The sequence below is a fragment of the Microcaecilia unicolor genome, chromosome 4 (assembly GCF_901765095.1).
Source record: "Microcaecilia unicolor chromosome 4, aMicUni1.1, whole genome shotgun sequence".
Taxonomy (NCBI): domain Eukaryota; kingdom Metazoa; phylum Chordata; class Amphibia; order Gymnophiona; family Siphonopidae; genus Microcaecilia; species Microcaecilia unicolor.
This window is the reverse complement of record NC_044034.1, coordinates 178,064,648-178,088,424: the sequence shown is the minus strand read 5'-3', so window position 1 is coordinate 178,088,424 and position 23,777 is coordinate 178,064,648. Positions and strand designations below refer to the sequence as shown.

At 48.5% G+C, this 23,777-nt stretch overlaps 1 protein-coding gene across 1 annotated transcript in view; it reads right to left on the bottom strand.

The window, feature by feature from the left end:
- Positions 1-23,777, bottom strand: part of DENND5A (DENN domain containing 5A) — a 315,605-nt gene that overhangs the window by 50,011 nt on the left and 241,817 nt on the right. The window contains exons 16-18 of the mRNA XM_030201008.1: positions 5,597-5,718; positions 4,940-5,085; positions 4,134-4,252 (exon numbers count right to left, since the gene is read on the bottom strand). Of these exons, the coding sequence (XP_030056868.1) occupies positions 4,134-4,252; positions 4,940-5,085; positions 5,597-5,718 (387 nt within the window). The remainder of the gene's footprint in view (positions 1-4,133; positions 4,253-4,939; positions 5,086-5,596; positions 5,719-23,777) is intronic.

Below are 23,777 nucleotides of genomic sequence, written 5' to 3'. Positions count from 1 at the left end.
AATTTGAGAGCCTTCTGGGGCATGTGCCACTTCCCACCGCACATGCACAGAGCACCTTCCCACCCACAGTATATCCGTGTCTCCTCAGTTTAATACAATACCATAAAAAAGAAACAAAGTACGAAGGAACAACTCCAAGGGGAGGTGGGATTATGAGAAGTGAAGCCTGCTGCCCTCAGAGAATACCTGCTACAAGTAAGTATCTTCGCTTTCTCTGAGGACAAGCAGGCTTACATTCTCACGTGGGGAATCCCTATCATCCAGGCTCACCCAAAACAACAAACTGTGGTCAATTGGGCCTCGCAATGGAGAGGACTGAATGCAGATGAACCTGAAACTATATACAAACTAGCTGAGAGTGCAGCCTGGAACAGAATAAAATGGGCCTAGGAGGGTGGAGTTGGATTCTAGACACCAAACTGATTCTGCAACACTGACTGCCCAAACCAACTGTCACATCGGGTATCCTGCTCAAGGCAGTAATGAGATGTGAATGTGTGGACTGAATACCATGTTGTGGCTTTGCAAATCTCTTCAATGGAAGCTGACTAAGTGGGCCACTGACGCAGCCATGGCTCTAACATTATGAGCCATGACATGACCCTCTAAAGTTATCCCAGCCTGGGCATAAGTGAAGGAAATGCAATCTGCTAGCCAATTGGAAATGGTGCATTTACTGATGGCAACTCCCCTCCTGTTGGGATAAAAAGAAACAAACAACCGGGCAGACTGAAGGGCTTCATCCGCTCCACGTAAAAGGCCAACACTCTTTTGCACTCCAAGGTGTGCAAGCTGCTTTTGCCAGGGTAGGCATGAGGATGGGGAAAGAATGTTGGCAAGATAATTGACTGGTTTATATGGAACTCCAACACCATCTTCGTCAGGAACTTTGGGTACGTGCGGAGGACTACTCTGTTGTGGTGAAAGTTAGTATAAGGTGCATTCACTACTAAGGCCTGAAGCTCAATGGCCCTACGAGCTGAAGTAACAGCCACCAATAAAACGACCTTTCAGATCAAGTACTTCAGATAACAGGAATTCAGTGGCTCAAAAGGAGCTTTCATCAGTTGGGTGAGAACGACGTTGAGATTCCATGACACAGGTGAAGGTTCAACAGGGGGCTCTGACAAAAGCAAACCTCTCATGAAGCGAACTGAAGGCTGTCCAAACATAGGCCTAACCTTCTACCCATTGATAAGCACTAATTGCACTAAGGTGAGCCCTTACAGAGTTGGTCTTGAGACCAGACTCAGATAGGAGTAGAAGGTATTCAAGCACAGTCTGTGTAGGACAAGAAAGGAGATCTATGGCCTTACTGTCACACCAGATGGCAAACCTCCTCCATTTAAAAGAATAACACTTCTTTGTGGAATCTTTCCTGGAAGTCAGAAAGACCCAGAAGACACCCTCCGAAAGACCCAAGGAAGCGAATTCAAGGATCTCATCATCCAGGCCATGAGAGCCAGAGACTGGAGATTGGTATGTAGAAGCGACCCTTCGTTCTCAGTGATGGAAAAAACTCCAATCTCCACGGTTCTTCGGAGGACAATTCCAGAAGAGGGAACCAAATCTGGCGAGGGCATGATCAGAATCATGATTCTGTGGTCTTGACTGAGTTTCAATAAAGTCTTTCCCACTAGAGGTATGGGAGGATATGCATACAGAAGGCCTGTCCCCCAATGAAGAAGGAAGCCATCTGACACTAGCCTGTCATGGGCCTGAAGCCTGGAACAGAACCAAGGGACCATGTGATTGGATTGAGTGGCAAAAAGATCCACTGAGGGGATGCCCCTCGCTCGGATCTTTCGGGCTACACCCATGTTGAGAGACCACTCATGAGGCTGCATTATCCTGCTTAGTCTGTCGGCCAGGCCGTTGTTTACGCCTGCCAGATAAGTAGCTTGGAGGAACATACCGTGACGGCCCGCCCAAAGCCACATCTGGACAGCAACCTGACACAGAGGGCGAGATCCAGTGCCCCCACTTGTTGGTGTAATACATTGCAACCTGACCGTCCATTTGAATTAGAATAATTTGATGAGACAGCCAATCTTTGAAAGCCTTTAGAGCGTTCCAGATTGCTCGGAGCTCCAGGAGATTGATCAGAAGATTTGTTTTCTGGATGGACCAAGCTCCTTGGGTATGAAGCCCATCTACATGAGATCCCCACCCAAGGAGGGATGCATCTGTTGTCAGCACTTTTTGCTGCTGAGGAATTTGGAATGGTAGTCCCAATGTCAGATTGTACCGAATCATCCTCCACTGAAGTGTATGTAAAAGCTCCGGGGACACTTGGATGACATCTTCCAGACTCCCCATGGCTTGATACCACTTAAAAGCTAGGGTCCATTAAGCAGATCTCATGTGAAGATGTGCCATGGGTGTAACATATACTGTGGATGCCATATGGCCCAAAAATCTCAACATCTGCCGAGCTGTGACCTGCTGCAATGCCCGAACCTTGGACGCAAGGGAGAGAAGGATGTCCGCATGCGTCTCCAGGAGGTAGGTTTGGACATTCTTTGTATCAAGCAGGGCTCCTATGATCTCCAATTGTTAAAATGAATGGAGATGGGACTTGGGGTAGTTTATCACGAACCCTAATACTTATAGCACCTGAATAGTTATCCGCATTGACTCCCGAGCACCTTCCTCTGAGGTGCTCTTCACCAGCCAATTATCGAGATAAAAAGAACACATGTACTCCCAGTCTGCATAGTGATGCTGCAACTACCGCTAGGCATTTTGTGAACACTCTGGGAGCTGACCTAGGCCGAAGGGTAGCCAATCGTTTTCCTAAATAATGAGAAGAAGGGTGCCTAGGGAAACTATCCTGAACTTTTCTTGGACTAGGAATTTGTTCAGGGTCCTTAGGTTTAGGATGGGATGCATCCCCCTTGTCTTTTTGTGCACAAGGAAATACCTGGAATAGAATCCCTGCCCTTCTTCCCCTGGTGGGATGGGTTTGACCGCATGGGCCTTTAGAAAGGTGGAGAGTTCCTCTGCAAGTACTGAGAGCTGAATGAATGAACTCTCAGTGGGCAATTTGGAGGTCTGGATAACAAATTTAGGGTGTATCCTAGCCAGACTATTTGAAGAACCCATCGGTTGGAGGTTAAGAGAGGCTTGGTGAAAAAACTGCAACATCTCTCCAACTGGCAAGTCGTCCGGCAAGGATTCTTTGATAGTGGCTATGCTCTGCTGGAGCCAGTCAAAAGCTTGTCCCTTGCTTTTGCTGGGGAGCAGCAGGGGCCCTGGGCGCACACTGTTGATGAGAACGAGCGCACTGGGGCTGAGCCTAAGCAGGCTGGCGAGCCACAGGAGCATACCTACGCCTAGAGTAGGAATAGGGAGCACTCCATGACCTACCACAATACCTCCTGGATGAGGTGGTGGCTGTAGAAGATGTCCGGCGGGAGAGAGAAGACATAGACTTAGTGTGCTTTTTGATCTGGTCAGCGACCTCTTCGATCTTCTCCCTGAAAAGGTTATCCCCCTGGCAAAGGGCATCCGCCATTCTCTGCTGGACAGAATGGTCCAGGTCAAAAACACATAGCCATGAGAGTCAGCGCATTGCTATACCCTGAGAAGAAATTCTGGATGCCATGTCCAAGTGTGACACCCTAAACAAGTAAAAAAAAAAAAAAAAAAAAAAAAAAAAGATTCAGTACTTTTTTTTTTCTCTTTAATGCATTTCACCTCAAGCCCCCATTATTCTTATTTTTTTAACTCATTGCTTAAAAGACCAAAAAACTTGCTCTCAAGAAAACAAAGACAAATATTCCTATCTGACCACTGTAGACGGCCTAGGATTGCCAGACTTACCACTTGCTGAAGACTGAGAAATACTGGCTGGCCAAGCTGCTGCATAGGGTTCTTAAGCTAAGACATCACAACTCATTAGTCTCCACCTGCTAGTAGGGTGCCACAAACCCAAGCCTCTGGACTGGTCTGGTAGAACAATAAGGAAATACAGTATACAGATAAAAAATGAAAAGGAATACAGTATAGGACCAGTGGAATTTCCCATCTCTCAAAAGCAAGAACAAATTCCTAAAGGGTACAGATAGAGACATAGGTATGAAGATCAATTCAATTTTCACTGAACAACTGAAGCATAGTTGGGTACTTACTTGTAAGTATGCCCTGTTATTTCATTTCGGACCATAACATATTCCACTAGCCACTTGGCATAAAGTCCTGAATTATCATGCCCTATTTGTACTGTGGTAAGCTTCCCCAAATTCTGGCACTGAAAATAGAAAAATAGTAAAATAGTAATATGTTTATATTACAGTAGAAGAATCTATTTTTGCTTTTAACCTTCCGTGAAATATAGTATGCCCTATTAGTCGGACTCTACACTTGTCTTTGACTGTACACTTGTCTCTAGATTGTACACCTGTCTTTTAGATTGTAAGCTCCTTGAGCAGGGACTGTCCTTCTATGTTTAAATTGTACAGCGCTGCGTAACCCTGGTAGCGCTTTAGAAATGTTAAATAGTAGTAGTAGAATGAAAATAAGGAATGGAGTACCATATTTCATTTTTGGTATTTTATGTTGAAATCTCGTTTATTAATAACAAGCACACAAGAAATTACAGATAAACAGTCATCCATATTTACTTATAACCATTAACTCCCCCCCCCCCCCACACCAACTCCTTCCCCTAGTACCCTTTCTCACAACAAAAAAGTAGCAAGTAAAACAATTCAAAAGGCCTGTGTTCTTATGATCTTCTGAGAATCCAGATCATTTTTGGTATTTTAGTATAAATTTTTAAATTTCATTTCTCTCTCAAAAATAATCAGCTACAGCTGAAAGATTTTAAAAAGAAGCAAAGAAGTTGTAACTGAAATATCAGATATGATAGAAAATATGAATATCTTTATTTTATTTACAATGGTCACTAATATACATACATTGCATATTAAATTACCTCAAAAGTCATCTCTAAAACATTTTTGGGAATCTGTAACACTGCTGTTTCACCCAGTTCCCCTGAGATGCAGATCCAAGGATTGGCTGTAAACATAGAACCACCCAGCTTCTTACCGAGAACAATCAAGATGTGGTATGGAATAACTGTACAGATATAAATTAATAGGACACAAAAAATATTATTATATTTTGAAAATGTGATTTAACACACAGGCTTTTAATATATATTAATTTGCAGGAATGCCAAAAAACATACCACCCATTTTTTTTTTCAGTTTAATATGAGAAGTCAAACTGGAGCTAAAAATGTATGACAACCATTTTAAAAGCATATAAACTACCTTTAAATATTACTAAACCTTTCTCTATGGCTTACACCTATGATTTTTTATAACAGAGCATTGTGTCTAGTGTTAAGTTTGACATTTATATGCTAAAAAAAGCAAGCAAATGCAAATGAGTTCCATTTTGCTTTTATTTCATGCTATATTTTATGAGGGAGAGTACGGCATATATATACATGTTGCTAATCCTCAAGACAAAGACAAGGACCATCTCCTCTGAGAGAGACCATAAAAATTATACTATCCAACCACGCCCAGCTACTCATGTTTAAGAATAGGTATAAAGAGTGCACTTTGATATACAGACTTACTGATCGTCGTGAAGACATTGGTAAAACAAAAATAATCAACTGCGTTGAATGACAGAAGATGATAAAGGAACTGTTCTTTCTCATCATCACAGCGCAGGAAGGCGTAACGTTTGTACAATTTTCTAACAAAAAGAGAAAAGGAAAAATTATGCCTTACTTTATAATTTTCTTTCCTTTAATCTAGCCAGACCAGTCCAGACCAATGGGTTATGTCCATCCACCAGTGGAAGGAAACAGAAAAATTGTTCCAAGCAGTTTGCCCACTTAAGGGTATCATGCAGCCTGGAATGCTCAGTATTATGAATAGTCAAGCAATGGTGCTCTGCACTGACCCAAAGGGCAACTAAGGTAGACATTGAATCCACTTGCTCCCAGGAACAGAATACCAGGGAACTGTTGCATGACCACAACAGTGGCACAACCGCAGAACCCAATGAGAGGAACGCTGAGAGTCGCAACACCATGCGGTCTGCTCACTCTGCCCTCTAGATCCCCCCTCTAAGGAACCAGGTTGAGGTGCCCCTAAAAGAGAAGCTACACTGAACAGCCATATTAAGGAGAGACAAAGCAGAGGGAGATGATGCTCAACACTCATAGCTGCAGTGAGGACAACCGCTATCATGCACTTGAGCACAGAACCAGAGATCTAGGAAACAAAACCCCAAAACAGAACCAGAAGACAACACAAAGGTCGGGTGCATGGACTGGACTGGTTGGATTAAAGGATCAGGTAAGACATAATTTTTCCCTTCCTTGTCATCCACCTGACCAGTCCAGACCAATGGCATGTAGCAAAGCAGTGTCCCCATCAGGGTGTGAGAAACTCAAGAACTAAGCTCATGGGTGACAGACAGCAAAAGACTGGGAATCCCCAAACGAAGGCCCGAGACCCATCCCAAGAAGGGAAAATGGCATCAAGAAGAGAACTGAACCCCCCTGAGCTTCAAATGAATACATCCAACTGGAGAGAGAAAGCAGAGAGATTCAAAGAGCCGCACGCTCGGGACTCCGGAAAACCCGGGCGGTACAGTCAAAGAACTCTAGGAACTAATGCACCAGGCAAAGATACTGGTGCCAAAAAAACCAAAGGATGTTCATGCCCGACAACGACCAGACTTGTCAATTAGAGGAGCAAAAATCCTAGAGAAAAGCAGGACAAACCCTGAAACACAGGAAGGGAACTGGGAGAAAACGCCAAGGTAGTGCAAAACGACTGACCCCCCCCCCCCCCCCCCCCCCCCCCGTGCAGCAGGCACAGGAAAGGAAAAGACAATCAATCCTGAAGCAAAGATCGAGAGGCCTGCAAGGACCTAGGGCCATAAGGGATCAAGTGATACCCCCCAGAAAAGGAAAAGGAACACAGCCATGTCCTAAGCAGGAAGCCATGGCACACTCGAAAACAGATATGGCACCTTGGCCAAACATCGGAAATGGAGACAGTGCCTATAGGCAGAGAAGAACCATGCTTAACAGTAAGTAAAAATATCTGCCTGCCAGTCGAGCAAGGAGAAATTTTCCCTCAAACAACCTCTGGAAAAGAGACCGACAGGAATGCATCCCATTCTGAAAGATGGAGCTACAGCAAGTCCACACAGAATTCACCGAAAAACCAAAGACAAATCCATCACTGATGGCAAATGTCCTGGGAACAGCTGGAGCAGGCTTGATGGCTAAGCTACAGAACCACCCAATGAAGAGAGCGGCAGGCGAGAGCAAACTCAATTGAGTCCCCAACGACCAAGCCAGTGAAAGACGCAAAGAGAAGAAGTGGAGCAAACTCCACAGACCAACTCGGCGGCCAGAGCTGGAGTCAGACGAAGCCCGGTAGCCAGAGCCAGATGAAGCTCGACGGCTGGAGCTAGGCGCAGGTCAACGGTCGGAGCAAGGCAAGTTAGACAGCCCGAGCTGGAGCTACACGAGGCTCGACAACCAGAGCCGGAGCCAAGCTAGGCTAAGAAGGATGGAGCCGGGGCCAGGTTCACTACGGTCAGGCTCGCCACTCGAGCTGGATCTAAATGAGGACTTGATGGTCGGCGCCCAAACTAATAGTGGTTCAATGACCGAAGCAGAATCCAGTAGAGACCCAACAGCTGGGGCCGGAGCCAAAGTTAGCCACAACCTGAGAGCTGTAGCCGGGCTAGATGAGCCCAATGGTCAGATTCTGAGCCATTCGAGGCTCGACGGCTGGAACCAGAGCCAGCGCTACATACCTGAGTTATTCGAGCCTTGACAGACGGAGCTGGAAGCATTTGAGGCCCGATGGCTGAAGGCCGAACCTGACAAGATTTGATGGATAGAGCCAGAGCCAGGTGGACAGAAGAAAGACTAGGCCAGACAGCAAAGCCAGGCTAGTTGGGCAAAGGAAAAACCAGGTCAGGTGGCCATAGTAAAAAAAAAAACAAAAAACAAACAGGCCATGTGGGAAGAGGAAATGAGGCCAGGTGGCCACAGCAGGTGCCAGGCCAGTCGGCTAGAGAAGTCACTAGGCCAGGCAGCACTAGGCCAGGCAGCCAAAGAAGAAAGCATATCAGGTGGCCAGAGCAACAGCCAAAGCCAGAACATGTGTCCAGAATAGAAACCAGATCAGGAGGCCAGGACCAGAGCCAGGCCATGCATCTAGAACCGGAGCTAGGGCATGCAGTCAGAGCACAAGCCAGGACAGGCGGCCACAGCAAAAGGTAGTGTGCTGGCTACAGACAGAGAAAGGTCTCACAGTCTGAACTGAGCGGAAGACAAGTTGGAGCTAGTGTCAAAGCCAAAGTTGGAGAGAGGCTGCGCTCCCAGGCCAAATCAAATCAATTTTTGTATACCGCTAATATCCCCATTGATGCTGGACACCTTGAGATGGAAACTACATGCAAGCAGGGGAAGCGCCGACCCCACCTTCCGAAAAGGTCACTGCCTACCAGACTTAGAGGGATTTAAGTCCTAGGTAAAGAAGGAGCAGAATGCTCACTGACCTCGACCATGGCCAAACTCTGCAAGAAAGGCAGACCCGTGACAGTCACGGACAAGGGCATTAAACCTCCAATGTTCCTAACAGAAGTGCAGAAACCCAGCTGCTCACAAAAGATATACAGCATCAAGACCAAAATCGGCAAGGCCCACTCTACCTGTATCCGATGGTAAAGACAAGAGGATGTGGGCGTGCCACCTGTGTGGAAGATCCGGAGGAGGCATCACCAAAAACTGCTACATCTGAGAGACACTACCAAAGACAGGTAGGGCCGAGAAGGAACTCGCAGGGAATAAAAATGGGAAAAAAAACACCTGAGAAACAGAGATGTCTGCCAGAAGGAGATACTCCATAGCCGACTAGTAACAACGTGACAGTCCCTGCCCGCGCCGCAAACAGGCTGCTCCAGTGAAGCAAGCTTCAAAGCAGCACCCTCTTAATCACGGAGCACCCAGACCCGCAAGAGCGAGGCAAATGAAGGAACCAGACGTCAGAGGGCAAATCGCCAAAAAGGAAGGTGGCAGCTGCCGAAGCAAGCCTGTAGCCTAAAAAGTGATCCAAGCCCCATCGTTCCCACCGGACGGCCAAAGAGAAAACTGAAGAGGAAAGCATTTCGCAAGCGCCCCCCCTCCCCCGAAAGAGCCAAAGAAAGTTAAGACCCTTCTAAAAAAGCGCATAAAGCAGACATGGAAGCCCAAGCGCTGAACTGCCAAAAAATGACCTGAGAGAATCCGGTCAAGCTGAACCCAACGAATTGGTCCTTGGAAATGCGTGTTGTCTTTTTTTTTTTTTTTTTTAACAAATCTGTGGCACGCGCACTTGCTTCCCTACACTAGAGACTGAGGATGAAATCAGCTGGAAGGACCGGCAACATGCTGTGCAACCGGAGATCCAAAAAACACGTCCTGCCAAAAGGAGAGCCAGAAAACAGAAAAACTCCAAGAGGCTGCGGTGCTGCTCTAAAGAAAACCGCAACGAGGCACAGCAGAAATGAACACACCTCAGCACTATAAATGTGAATACTTGCAGCTTGAACGGTCCCTTGAGGAATCCAGATGCAGGGTCAAAGCTAGCCTCAGACACTTCCTACACCGGTCCCAGGCAGGAGTGGAGGCAGTGGGGGAGGGGGGAGAGAGCCAACACCACTGGGTGTCACCCCTGCTGTGGAATGAGGGACCTGAGTCCACCAGGTATCATTCTTTTCCTTCTGGAAAAATCAACTTCAAATGGCAAAACATCCTGCTCTACTGAGAGTTGGACAAGCCAGGTCAGGACCCATGCGCCAAGCACCAGATAGGAACTGCACAAATCCATCCACCATCTGCTAGGAGACAGAGAAATACTGAGCATTCCAGGCTGCACAATACCTTTAAGGGGGAAATTACTTGGAACTATTTTTCTGTCTCCTTCCACTGGTAATGGACATAACCCATAGGCATGGGACTGGTCTGGTGGATAACAAGGAATAAACATTTTATTCGAAAATATATTAATTTTGTTCTGTACTTCTAGTTCTGACCTAAAAATCATCTGTCAAAATGTCTCATCTTATATAATAATTTGCACCTCCGTCTGGATGCCTGGGTTCGTAACACACTTCCCATTGGTCCGCCCTGGGGATGACGTCAGAAGGCAGACCAATGGGAAGTGAGGACGCCCCCTCCCTCCACTCCCCTCCTAGTTCCACGCCCCCCTCTCCGAGTTCTATGGCCCCGCACCTCCATCAACAGCCCTCCTTGCCTTCGTGCCGGCCAGCCAGCGCTTCAAACTCATTTTACTAACCTGACCAAAAGAAGCAGAGTAGAGCAGGCTCGCCTTCAGCCTTCCCCTTCTCTCTCAGCGTCCCTCCCTGCCAATGGGAAGTGAAGACGCCCCCCCCTCCCTCCCTCTCCTCACAGTTCCACGCCCCCCCCCCCCCCCCACCTCCCTCAACAGCCCTCCTTGCCTTCGTGCCGGCCAGCCAGTGCTTCAAACTCATTTTACTAACCTGACCAAAAGAAGCAGAGTAGAGCAGGCTCGCCTTCAGCCTTCCCCTTCTCTCTCAGCATCCCGTTCTCATTTCCTGTTTACACAAGGGCGGCATGCTGAGAGAGAAGGGGAAGGCTGAAGGTGAGCCTGCTGTACTCTGCTTCTTTTGCAGTCACGACCTTCAGTCAGGTTAGTAAAATGAGTTTTAAAGCGCTGGCTGGCCGGCACAAAGGCAAAGAGGGCTGTTGAGGGAGAAGAGGCCGGGTTGGAACTGGGGGGGGGGGGGCAGGTGGGGTTTGGGGCGTCACTGGACATGGGGCGGAGGGCAGGGGAGAGAGGAGAAATCGCTGGACATAGAGGGGAAGGCAGAGGACAATCGCTGGACATGGATGGGAGGGAGGGGAGAGAGGAGAATCGCTAGATATGGAGGGGAGGCCAGGGGAGAGAGGAGAATTGCTGGATATGGATGCAGGGGACGGCAGGTGAGAGGACAGTTGCTAGACATGGATGCAGGGGAGGGCAGGGCAGAGAGGACACTTGCTGGACATGGATGGAGGGGAGGGCAAGGGATAGAGGAGAGTTGCTGGACATGGATGCAGCTGAGGGCAGGGAGAGAGAAGAGTTGCTGGACATGGATGCAGGGGAGGCCAGGAGAAATGCTGGACATGGATGGAGGAAAAGGAAGGCAGGAAGGAGTTGCACATGGGTAGAGGGGAGGGGAGAGAGGAGAAATGCTGGACATGGATGGAGGGGAGAGAAAACAGAGGAAGGAGATGCACATGGATGGAGGGGAGAGAGTAGAAATGCTGGACATGGATGCAGGGGAGGGAAACTCACACAAACACACACACACTCTGTCTCTCTCTCTCTCACACACACACACACACTCCGAGAAAAACCTTGCTAGTGCCTGTTTCATTTGTGTCAGAAACGGGCCTTTTTTTTTTTTTTTTACTAGTGATGCATATTTCAATGCATTATGTTAAGCTGAGAATGGTAGATCAAATGGCATGTATGATGCAACCCCCCCACCAAAACAAACCCAAAATACACACACAAACAAAAATTGGGGGGGGGGGGGGGGGAAGAGACCTATAAAAATTTCCAAAAATAAAACTAATTCATGCATGTAACATAGACATCTATGTCCTTTTACAAAATAGTCTCCTACAATAATTTCCAGCAGTGCACAATGCTCTGACACAGAAGCAGGTGGAACTATGTGAACGTACTTCATAAAACACACACACATGTGCATCAAGTATGCACATAACTTGCCCAAATTGTACCTACACCCATGGGAATGCCTACATGCAGACCACATAAAAGTATGTACTCCTCACAGCAGGCCTTATATTTTCACGTGGGTGACGCCGATCCACATCGCCCAGTCTGGCATTTGCCAAAGCTAAAAAAAAAAAAAAAAAAAAAAAGAGAGCTTTGTGGTGCACAAGCTGCACGCCACCGCACATGTGCGAGTGACTTCCCGCCTGTCGCGCGAATGCGATCTCCACAGTTTAATACTATAGCAAAAAAAAAAAAAGTAAAAATAACAAAGGAGACAACTCCAAGGGGGGTGGGGGGTGGGAGGGATTGTGAGAATATAAACCCTGCTGTAGGTTAAGTATCTTCACTTTCTACGAGGACAAGCAGGCTTCTATATTCTCACAGGTGGGGAACTCCTAGCATCGAGGCTTACCAAAAACAAATATTGGTCAACTAGACCATACAACGGCAAGGACATAACACCAGTAGCGTATCCAGAGTTCAATTTTTAGATGGGCCTGGAGGTTGCAATTTTTCTGACACAGTTCTTTTAAATTTCATTAAAATACGTGCAGGCTCGGCCCTTCTCTCTCTCTTTCTCAGCTGTGGTCCCGCCCTTGTGGAAACAGGAAATGAGGGTGGGATCACAGCTGAGAGAGAGAGAAGGGTCGAGCCTGCACGCGTTTTACAGCTGCTGCTGGCCGCCGTAACCCTGACTTGGTAACTGAAGATGACTTTTAAAAATCGGAGGGAGGGGGCCTGGAACTGGAAGGGAGGAAGGGAGGGACGACGACACCCTCATGTGTGTGATGTGCCCTGCCCTCTCACTGTTCCGCCCTCGACGTCATCACGTTTTGACGCGAGGGCGGGACAGAGAGATGGTGACAGACTGACAAACTTTACGAAAGCTTCACTTAAAGTGTGCCACGTTCAGCTTCAGAACGTTGGAGGTGCTTTTTATTATAGTGGATTTGTTACATTTATACCCCATATTTTCCCATCTCTTTGAAGGTTCAATGTGGCTTACATAGTGCCGGAGAGCAGTTGCAGGCTCCGGTGTATACAAATACAAAGGTGAAGTTGTGATAGGGTATGGTTTATGTGGTTGGACCACATAGAGGAAACACAGAGGAACCGTGACACGACCCTTCAAGGCCAGCCCAGCCTGGGCATAAATGAAGGAAATGCAATCTGCTAGTCAAATTGAAATGGTGCATTTCTTGATGGCAACCCCCATCCTGTTGGGATCAAAAGAAAAAAAAGCTGGGTGGACTGTCTGCGGGGCCTTGTCAGCTCTATGTAGTAGGCCAAGGATCTCTTGCAATCCAAGGTGAGCGAGCTGCTTTTGCCAGGATGGGCATTAGATCGGGGAAAGAGTGTTGGCAAGACAATCGACTGGTTCAGAAGGAATTTCGACACCATCTTCAGCAGGAACTTAGGGTGCATGCGGAGGACTACTCTATTGTGATGAAACTTAGTATAAGGTGCACCCACCACTGAGGCCTGAAGCTCAATGACTCTACGAGCTGAAGTAACAGCCACCAAGAAAATGACCTTCCAGGTCAAGTACTTCAGATGGAAGGAATTCAGTGGCTCAAAAGGAGCTTTCATCAGCTGGGTGAGAACGACACTGAGATCCCGTGACACTGGTGGAGATCTGACAGGGGGCTTTGACAAAAGCAAACCTCTCATTAGCGAACTAGAGGCTGTCCAGGGATGAGCTTACTTTCTACATGTTGATAAGCACTAACTGCACTAAGGTGAACTCTTATTGAGTTTTGTCTTAACACCAGACTCTGATAAGTGTAGAAGATATTCAAGCAGGGCCTGTGTAGGGCACGTAAGGGGATCTAGGGCCTTGCAGTCACACCAGATGGCAAACCTCCTCCATTTAAAAGAGTAACACCTCTTTGTGGAATCTTTCCTGGAAGACAGCAAGACTCGGGAGACACCCTCCAAAAGACCCAAGGAAGCAAATTCTAGGCTCTCAACATCCAAGCTGTGAGAGCCAGAGACTGGAGGTTGGGATGTAGAAGCGACCTCTCGTTCTGTGTGATGAGCGTTGGAAAACACTCCTCTCCACGGTTCTTCAGAGGATAACTCTAGAAGAAGAGGGAACCATGTCTCTTGTGGCCAGTATGGAGCGCTCAGAATCATGGTTCCACAGTCTTGCTTGAGTTTCAACAAAGTTTTTCCCGACCTGTCCCCCAATTGAGGAGGAAGGCATCTGATGCTAGTCTGCCGTGGGCCTGAATAATGTAACAGAACTGAGGGACCTGGTGATTGATCTGAATGGCAAACAGGTCCACTGAGGGAGTGCTCCACGCTCAGAAGATCTTGCGTGCTATGCCCATAATGAGAGACCACTCATGAAGTTGCATTATCCTGTTCAGTCTGTTGGCCAGGGTATCGTTTTCGACCGCCAGATAAAGTGGCTTGCAGGAACATGCCATGCTGGAGAGCCCAGTGCCACATCCGGATAGCCTCCTGACACAGAGGACGTTATCCAGTGCCCCCCTACTTGTTGATGTAATACAGGTTGGTGACATCGCAGCCTGATTGTTTGGATGAAAACAATTCGGTGAGATAACTGACCTCTGAAAGCCTTTAGGGTGTTCCAGATCGCTCAAAGCTCTAGGAGATTGATCTGAAGATTTGTTTCCTAGGAGCAGTGGGGTGCCCAGGGAAACCTGGTGGAATGGGTTCAACCATATGGGCCTTTGGAAGGGCGGAGAGTTCCTCTGCAAGTACCTGCCTGTGCTGAGAGATGAATGAATGAGCTCTCGGTGGGCAATTTGGAGGTTTTAGATGCCAGTTGAGGGAGTATCTGAGACTGACTATTTGAAGAACCCACCGGTTAGAGGTTATACAACGCCACCTTTGGTGAAAAAAATGCTACCCTCTTCCCGACCGGCAAGTTGTCCTGGACGAACACTTTTACTGCAGCTATGGTCTGCTGGAGCCAGTCAAATGCTCATCCCTTGCTTTGACTGGGGAGTAGCAGGGGCCTTAGGTGCATGCTGTTGACGTGAACGAGTGTGCTGGGGCTGAGCCTGAGTAGGCTGGCAAGCCAAAGTGTTGTACCTATCAGTGGCGTAGCTACGTGGGGCCTGAGGGGGCCTGGGCCCCCGTAGATTTCCTTCTGGGCCCCTCTCCCGACGACCCTCTCCCCCCCACGAACCCTCCCCCGCTGTCGCCTACCTTTGGTTTTGCTGGCGGGGGACCCCAATCCCCGCCAGCCGACGTCCTCTTCGTCCTGCAGACAGTGAAAAAAAACGAAGACTTTTTTCACTGTCTGCAGGACGAAGAGGACATCGGCTGGCGGGGATTGGGGTCCCCTGCCAGCAAAACCGAAGGTAGGCGATGGCGGTGGAGGGTTCCCGGGGGTGGGGGTGGGGTCGAGAGGGCAGGAGGTTGTCAAAAGTGGCGGCGGGTTGGCAGCGCCGGGGGGGGGGGGGCCTAAAATGTGTCCCCTCACCTTGGGCACTGGACCCCCCCTCCCACCAAAGTCTGGCTACGCCCCTGGTACCTATGCCTAGGATAGTAAAAGGAACTCGTTCATGGCTTGCCAAAAGTCCTCCTAGCTGAGGAGGTTGATGCAGAAGGCACCCGGCGGGAGAAAGAAGAGATGGTATCAGTGTGTTTTTTGATTTCGTAAGCAACCTCCTCAACCTTCTCTCCAAAAAGGTTATCCTCTCGGCAAGGCGCATCCGCCAATGAGAGTCTGTGCATTGTTATACTTTGAGCAGAGATCCTGGATGCCACATTAAGTGTCGTTAAGTGCCCCTGGCCAAGAAATTTCAACACACCTTCTGCTATTTGACCAACTGGCGAAAAGGCTCAGCATGCTCCGGAGGGAGCGTCTCAACCAAGTCCGACAGCTGGCGCACAGAGTAAACACTCGTGAAGAGCTGGCAAGATTGTATATGGGAAATGAGCATTTTAGCCTGGTAATCTTCCTCCCAAAAGAATCCAGGGTTCTAGCTTCTCTGCCTTGGGGCACCAAGGCATAGTCCCTGTAACTCCTGGCTCTTTTGAGAAGCAACTTTTTTTTTAAATTATCTATGATTTCTCAAAATATATAACAAGTTTCAGTATACATTGTCAAAGCAATACAGCAGTAACAAACTTAAAAAGAAAATATAGGGACTACTTCCCATAATATCAGAATAAGAAAAATTTATAAGAATTATTTCCCTTAAGAAAATATGAAATGCTTCCTCAGACCACAAACAAAAGAGGGGGGGCTCTTACATATTAGAGAAGATTTTCATTTATCATATAATCGTACAAAACAAGGCTTAATGCTACCCCCCCTCCCCCCCCAAATCTTATTCTTTTAGCTTCACTTGTTTAGAATCTAGGAAGGATTTTAAATGGTCTGGGGAGAAGAAAACGTATTTTGTTAATCCTAAACGGACTATACATTTGCAAGGGTAGGCCAAAAAAAAGGTTCCACCCACTTCTAGGGTTTTCAGTATCATTTCAAGAAAAAGTTTCCTTCTCAACTGTGTGGATTTAGTAACATCGGGGAAAATCCAGATCTTTGCCCCCGCATATAGCACAGATGAATTTCTGAAGTATAATTTTAACACTGCATTTAAGTCTTGTTCAAATACGGACACTAAAAGCATCGCTCTCTCAGAAATATTTTCCATAGACTGTTCCAGTATTGCAGATAAATCATTAAGATCCAAACTCTTATCTTCTACTAGTAAAAGTGGCCCGTTTCGGAGAGCAATGAAACGGGCGCTAGCGAGGTTTTTTTTGTTTTAGCGATGTTGGGGGGGGGGGGGGGGGGGGGGGTCAGTGACATACCGACAGCGTGTGGTCCCATATCCTTCCAATATTGCAGCTCCTCGATCGGTGCTTCGTGCTTGTGTAAGGTATTGGTGTGAGTCGTTCGGTAGTGTAGCATTGTGGGTGCTGTTTGATTGGTCCTCTGTGGCTCCGCCCTCGACGTCATGACGTTGTATGCGAGGGCGGGGCAGTCATGGTTCCACTGCGATCTACACCATGACGGAAGTTGGAGTTGAAAAATGTTGTCTCATTCGAATGTTGGGGTTGTGAATTATGTCAAAAAGGGGCGTGGCTGAGGGCGTGTCTACTGAGTGAGGGTGAGTGGTGGTGACAGACTAGGAGGGTGAGTGGTCCTGCCAGCCTACCCTAGGAACAGTAGATTCAGTGCTTCACTGAACGTTGGAGGTGAGAATTATTTATATAGATAATTCCTTCAACTCCCTTCTCCCTGCCTTTTCGTTGAGGCAAATAAAAAATCTTATTTATCGGAGGGAAAGCTTCTGATGGCATCTTTAAAATATCCTTCAGATATCTTCTGAACATCTCTAAAGGCAGAGTTCCGGGAGATTTTGGGAAATTTAGGATTCTTAAATTTAAGCGCCTATTAAAATTTTCCATTTGTTCAATTTTATTATGAAGAAAAAGTTTGTCTTTTAACAGCAGCTATTTTAAATTCACACAGATTATCCACTTCTTGCTGCAAAGTTTTAACTTTTGTAGAAAACTCTTCTTTCACAGTTTCGACCAAGCCTTGCATTTCTCCAAATCGAGAGGCTAGAACTTTTATCTCACCTCGGGATTCCTGTATTGAGGTATCCATTTTCTTCAGCATTAACCATATCCTTTCCAGATTCACCTCTGTAGATTTTCCTGAGTCTCCAGAATCTGGGGACTTTAGTTCCAGAGATTTATACAGCATGTTAGGATTCCGACCTGGGGGCTCACTCTCAGCGCTTCCGGTGGAGCTCGCCACTCCCTTCCTTAGTGCTGACTCTGCTGGACATGGAAGCACTTTCGAAGCCGAGGGAGAGGATAAAGATATTTCATTTTCCCGTAGATATTTCATTTTTCTTCTCCGATCGTCTCTACTGCGGGAGCCCTCACCCTCATTCCCCGATTGGGGGCCTCCGGTCAGGAAACGTTCCAGAGTTGGCTGTAAGGGTGACAAGGATGAGGTAGGCGAGATTCCCACTCTTGTCAATCCTTTCCTTGTGTGGCATCTGGACATCAAAATACTGAGGGTAAAAATGCACGAAAAGGGATCAGCGTTCTCGGAGCGTCTCACAACACGACCGAGTGCATTACCATCTTGACACGCCCCCCCCCCCCCCCCCCCCCCGAGAGGCAACTGATGCCTATCAAAACCAGGTACGTTGTGGAGCCGATACTGGGTATCAATCTTCTTAGGCATGACAGGGACTAAGAGAGGGGACTCCCAGTTCCTGAAGAGGACTTCTTTGAGTACTTCGTGGAGAGGTGCAGTAACAGCCTCCTTAGGAGGAGATGTGTAAGCCTCCTTAGGAGGAGATGTGTAGTCCAGGACCCTGAGCATCTTGGCCCTGGGCTCATCCTCCACTTCCAAAGGAAGTGGAATGGCATCAGCCATTTCCTTAACAAAAGATGGAAATGAAAGGCTCTCTGGAGGAGACTTTCTCCTTTCAGGTGAAGGGGAGGATTCAGAGGGAAACCCATAGGACTTGTCTGAAGAAAAGTACCTGGGATCCTCCTCTGAATCTCATGAGTGCTCCTCTTTGGTATCTCCTGATGGAATTATCAAGACCGAATCTGCCTTGGTGCTAAGGAACCATGTCCTCAAGAGCGGCGTTGAAAAGTAGACTGCCTTCTCGACTCCGGTGAAGCTTCCTCCACTGATGTCGAGGGAGTGCTGGCTTGGGTGGCAGTCAACAATGCGGCCATTGGAGGCCGCACCACAGGCTGAGGGTCAGGTGGGGCCGTAACGGGAGGCAGGGTAGATGCAAGCACCCCAGATACTGATGCACATCGTTGCACGATGCTATCCAGAAGCTCAGGGAGCAAGGCTCGGATGCTCTTCTCAAGGGCCGACACCGGGAAAGGCTGGGGTGCCGGCTGAGGCACAGGTTGCAGAACCGCTGGGGTCAATGCGGAGCAGATTCTCAGCTGTTAGGAGTCAGGCGTGTCAGTACCTCCTGTATTGAGGGGGAGCGGTCCTCCCGGCGCAGACGCTTCTCGGGTGCCTTGACGCCCCACAGCTCCTGGCACCATGTGTCAAGGGCGACCCACTTGATGCTTCACTGCTCCCAGTGTCTATGGGTCTAGTAGCAGCTATGCTTACTGACGCCTCCGACCTCAATGCCGATGCAGATGTCGAGGAACTAGACTTGGCTCCAAAATCCTCTCGGCAACCCTGGGTCCTCTTCTTCATGTGAGGACAGAGAACACAGTTAGCAAGGCTACAGTCGGGCTCAAGACACTGCAGACACTAAGAATGGGTGTCCTTTCCCGAGATAGTCCAACTGCACTGGGTACAGCGCTTGAAGTCACTGTAAATCTTCTTGGACATGGACGGAAAAACTTTGTTGGCTAAACGACAAGATGGTGCCTGAAAAAGGGGCAAGGCACGGTAAAAAGTAAAGGGAAAGACCGACTGAAGTCAAGGTTTGAAAGCAGCCTGACGACGACTGAAAAACAATAAAACTTAAAAACTAGGCAAAACAAGATTAAAGAAATTAAAGGAAGGGAAAATAGGTTCCAATAATAGGAGCCCAATTATAAAGACAGTAAAAATAGCCGGAAGGCACAAAAAACAGCTGTAAGACTGAGCAAATGAGGAGAGGACAAGAAAAACACCTTCTCCTCACGTGGAAAAAGAAGAGCTGGGGAGACTGCATACTCTATTGTGATGAAACTTAGTATAAGGTGCACCCACCACTGAGGCCTGAAGCGCAATGACTCTATGAGCTGAAGTAACAGCCACCAAGAAAATGACCTTCCAGGTCAAGTACTTCAGATGGCAGAAATTCAGTGGCTCAAAAGGAGCTTTCATCAGCTGGGTGAGAACAACGTTGAGATCCCATGACACTGGTGGAGGTTTGACAGGGGGCATTGACAAAAACAAACCTCTCATGAAGCGAACAACTAAAGGCTGTCCAGAGATAGGCTTACCCTCTACACACCGATGATAAGCACTAATTGCACTGAGGTGAACCCTTATGGAGTTGGTCTTGAGGGTCTGTGTAGGACAAGAGAGAGGATCTAGGGTCTTGCTGTCACACCAGACGGCAAACCTCCTCCATTTGAGAGAGTAAAACCTCTTCGTGGAATCTTTCCTGGAAGCAAGCAAGAAAGCAAGACTCAGGAGATACCCTCTGAAAGACCCAAGGAGGCGAATTCTAAGGTCTCAACATCCAGGCTGTGAGAGCCAAGACTGGAGGTTGGGATGTAGAAGCAACCCCTCGCTCTGAGTGATGAGGGTCAGAAAACACTTCAATCTCCACAGTTCCTCAGAGGACAACTCCAGATGATGAGGGAACCAAATCTGACGAAGCCAGAAGTGTGCAATCAGGATCATGGTTCCGCGGTTTTGCTTGAGTTTCAGTAAAGTCTTCTCTACTAGAGGTATGGGAGGATACGCATACAGAAGGCCTGTTCCCCAATGAAGGAGAAGTGTCTGATGCTATCGTGGGCCTGAAGCCTAAAACAGAACCGAGGGACCTTGTGATTGATTTGAGTGGCAAAAAGATCCATCGAGGGGGTGCCCCACACTCAGAACATCTTGCGGGCTATGCCCATATTCAGTGACAACTCATGAAGTTGCATTCCTCTGCTCAGTCTGACGGCCAGACTGTTGTTTACACCCACCAGATAAGTGGCTTAGAGATACATGCCTTGACGGCGTGCCCAAAGCCACATCTGGACATCTTCCTGACACAGAGGGCGAGATCCGGTGCCCCCCCTGCTTCTTGGTGTAGTACATCGCAACCTGATTGTCTGTTTGCATCAAGATGATTTGGTTGGACAGCTGATCTCTGAGCGCCTTTAGAGCGTTCCAGATCGCTCGTAATTCCAGGAGGTTGACCTGAAAACCTGTTTCCCGGAAGGACTAGGCTCCTTAAGTGTGATGCCCATCCACATGAGCTCCCCACCCTAGGAGAGATGCATCCATTGTCAGCACTTTTTGTGGCTGCGAAATTTGGAATGGTCGTCCCATGGTCAAATTGGACCGCATTGTCCACCACTGAAGAGAATTTCGAAAATCGGTGGACAGTTGGATCACTTCCTCCAGATCCCCTGCAGCTTGACACCATTGGGAAGCTAGGGTCCATTGAGCTGATCTCATATGTAGGCATGCAATGAGTGTTACATGAACTGTGGAGGCCATGTGCCCCAAAAGTTTCAAAATCTGCCGAGCTGTGACCTGAGAAAAGCTTGAACTGTGGATAGCAGGGACAGGAGGTTGTCTGCTCTTGTCTCAGGGACACAAACTCGAGCTGTCTTCATGCCCAGCAGTGCTCCAATGAACTCCAATTTTTGAACAGGAGTGAGATGGGACTTGGGAGTAATTTATTACGAACCCCAGTAGCTCTAGCACCTGAATAGTCATTTTCATGGATTCCAGAGCACCGTCCTCCGAGGTGCTCTTCACCAGTCAATCGTCGGATAAGGAAACATATGCACTCCCAGTCTGTGTAGCGACACTGCGACTACCTCAACACACTCTGTAAATACTCTGGGCGCAGACGCCACGCCAAAGGGCAGTACAAGGAACTGAAAGTGTTGTGTTCCCAGCTGAAAACGAAGATACTCCCTGTGAGCTAGGAGTATCGAGATGTGGGTGTAAGCATCCTTTAAGTCCAGAGAGCATAGCCAGTCGTTCTCCAGAATCACGGGAAGAAGGGTGCCCAGGGAAACCATCCCGAACTTTTCTTGGACTAGAAACTTGTTCAGGGCCCTTAGGTCTAGGATGGGACACCCCCCCTGTTTTCTTTTGCACAAGGAAGTACCTGGAATAGAATCCAAGCCCTTCATCCCATGGTGGAACGGGTTCGACCGCATGGGTATTTTGAAGGGCGGAAGGTTCCTCTGCAAGTACCTGCCTGTGCTGGGAGCTGTAAGAATGAGCTCTCGGTGGGCAATTTGGAGGTTTGGATTCCAGATTGAGGGTGTATCCTGACCGGACTATTTGAAGAACCCACCAGTTAGAGGATACGAGAGGCCACCTTTGGTGAAAAAACATTAACCTCCCTCCAACCAGCAAGCCATCCGGCACGGACACTTTTACTAAGGCTATGCTTAACTGAAGCCAATCAAAAGCCCGTCCCTTGCTTTTGCTGGTGAGCAGCAGGGGCCTTAGGCGCACACTGTTGATGAGAAAGAGCGCGCTGGGGCTGAGCCTGGGTAGGCTGCTGAGAAGCCAAAGTGTACCTACGCCTAGCATAGGAATAGAGAGAACTCTGCTTCCCACCAAAATACCTCCTAGTTGAGGAGGTTGTTGCAGAAGATGCCTGGCAGGACAGAGAATCAATAGCATCATTGTGCTTCTTGATCTGGTCAACAAGAACCTCTACATTTTCTCCAAAAAGATTATCCCCCCAACAAGATGCATCTGCCATCTGCTGCTGGACCGAATGATCCAGGTCAGAGACACGCAGCCATGAGAGTCTGCGTATCACTATACCCTAAGCAGCGATTCTGGATGCTGCATCAAAAGAGTCATAAGCGCCCCTGGCCAGGAATTTACGACACACCTTCTGCTGCCTGACCACCTGGCGAAAAGACTTGGCCTGCTCCGGAGGGAGAGCATCGACCAAGCTAGACAGCTGTCTCACCGAGTTCCGCAAGTGGACGCTTGTGAAGAGCTGGTAGGACTGGAAACAGGCGGCGAGCATAGCGGCCTGATACATCTTCCTCCCAAAAGATGTCCAAGGTCCTAGCTTCTCTGCCTGGGGGCGCCGAGGCATAGTCCCTAGTATTCTTGGCTCTCTTGAGGGCAGTCCACCACCATGGAATTGTGGGGTAACTGAGACCTCATCAGCCCAGGTTCATCGTGGATCCGTTACTGGGAATCAGCTTTATTTGGGATCACGGGGCCAGACAGAAGGAACGACCAGTTCCGCATAAGGACTTCCCTCAGTACCTTATGCAAAGGAGCCGTCACAGCCTTCTTAGGTGGAGAGGGATAATCCAGGACCTCAAGAATCTCAGCCCTGGTCCCATCCTCCACCTCCATAGGGAATGGAATAGCCATAGCCATTTCCTGGACAAAAGATGTAAAGGAAAGACTCTCAGGAGCAGACAGTCTCCTTTCAGGTGGAGGGGAAGGTTCAGAGGGAATCCCATACGACTGATCAGCTGAAAAGTACCTGGGATCTCTCTCTGACTCCCACGAACGCTCCTCTTTAGTATCGGAAAGTACCTCCCTAAGGGAACTCTGAGACTGAGCCTGCCTCGACACAGAGGATAGACGTCTTCGATGGTGATGTCGAGAGGCCGATGCCTGCATGGACTGCGGTGAAGCTTCCTCCACTGACGAAGGGGAGTCGATCTGAGTGGCAGCCGACACCAGCGATGCAAGCGGCACCAACGGGGACTTCACCGCAGGTGAAGGGCCAGACACCGCTGCAGCAAAAGGCACGGAAGGCGCAAGATCCCCCAACACTGAAGCAAACTGGCGCAGCAGTCCTTCCAGAAGTTCCGAAAGCAGGGCCTGGATGCGTTCATCGAAAGCTGCCATCGGAGAAGGCTGCGGGGTTGGTGGATCAGCTGGTGGCAGAATCTGCTAAGGCTCAGGTGCAGGTATCAGGCTGCTAAGAGACCAATGCATCGGCACCTCCTGTATGGAGGGGGCGCGATCCTCTCGACACCGACGCTTCTCGGGTGCCGAATCCTTTGATGCCCCAGAGCTCCTGGCATCATGTGTCGAAGGAGATAGGTGACAGTGCTTCTTCGTCATCGCTCGATGCCCGTCACTGAGACTCCTCGGGGCCGATGAGGACGACATGGAATCCTCACATCTCCTCGGGGTCGGGTCAGACAATGGTCGATCCCGGGGGGCCTGCATAGCAGGAGACCTCGACACAGGTGTAGACCCACTCAATGCAACACTGCTCCCAGCATGTCTTGGCCTCTCAGCAGCCATTACCTCTGCTCCTGACGTCGATGCGCCCTTCAATGTCGACGTCGCTGACCTCGGTACCAATACTGATGCAGATG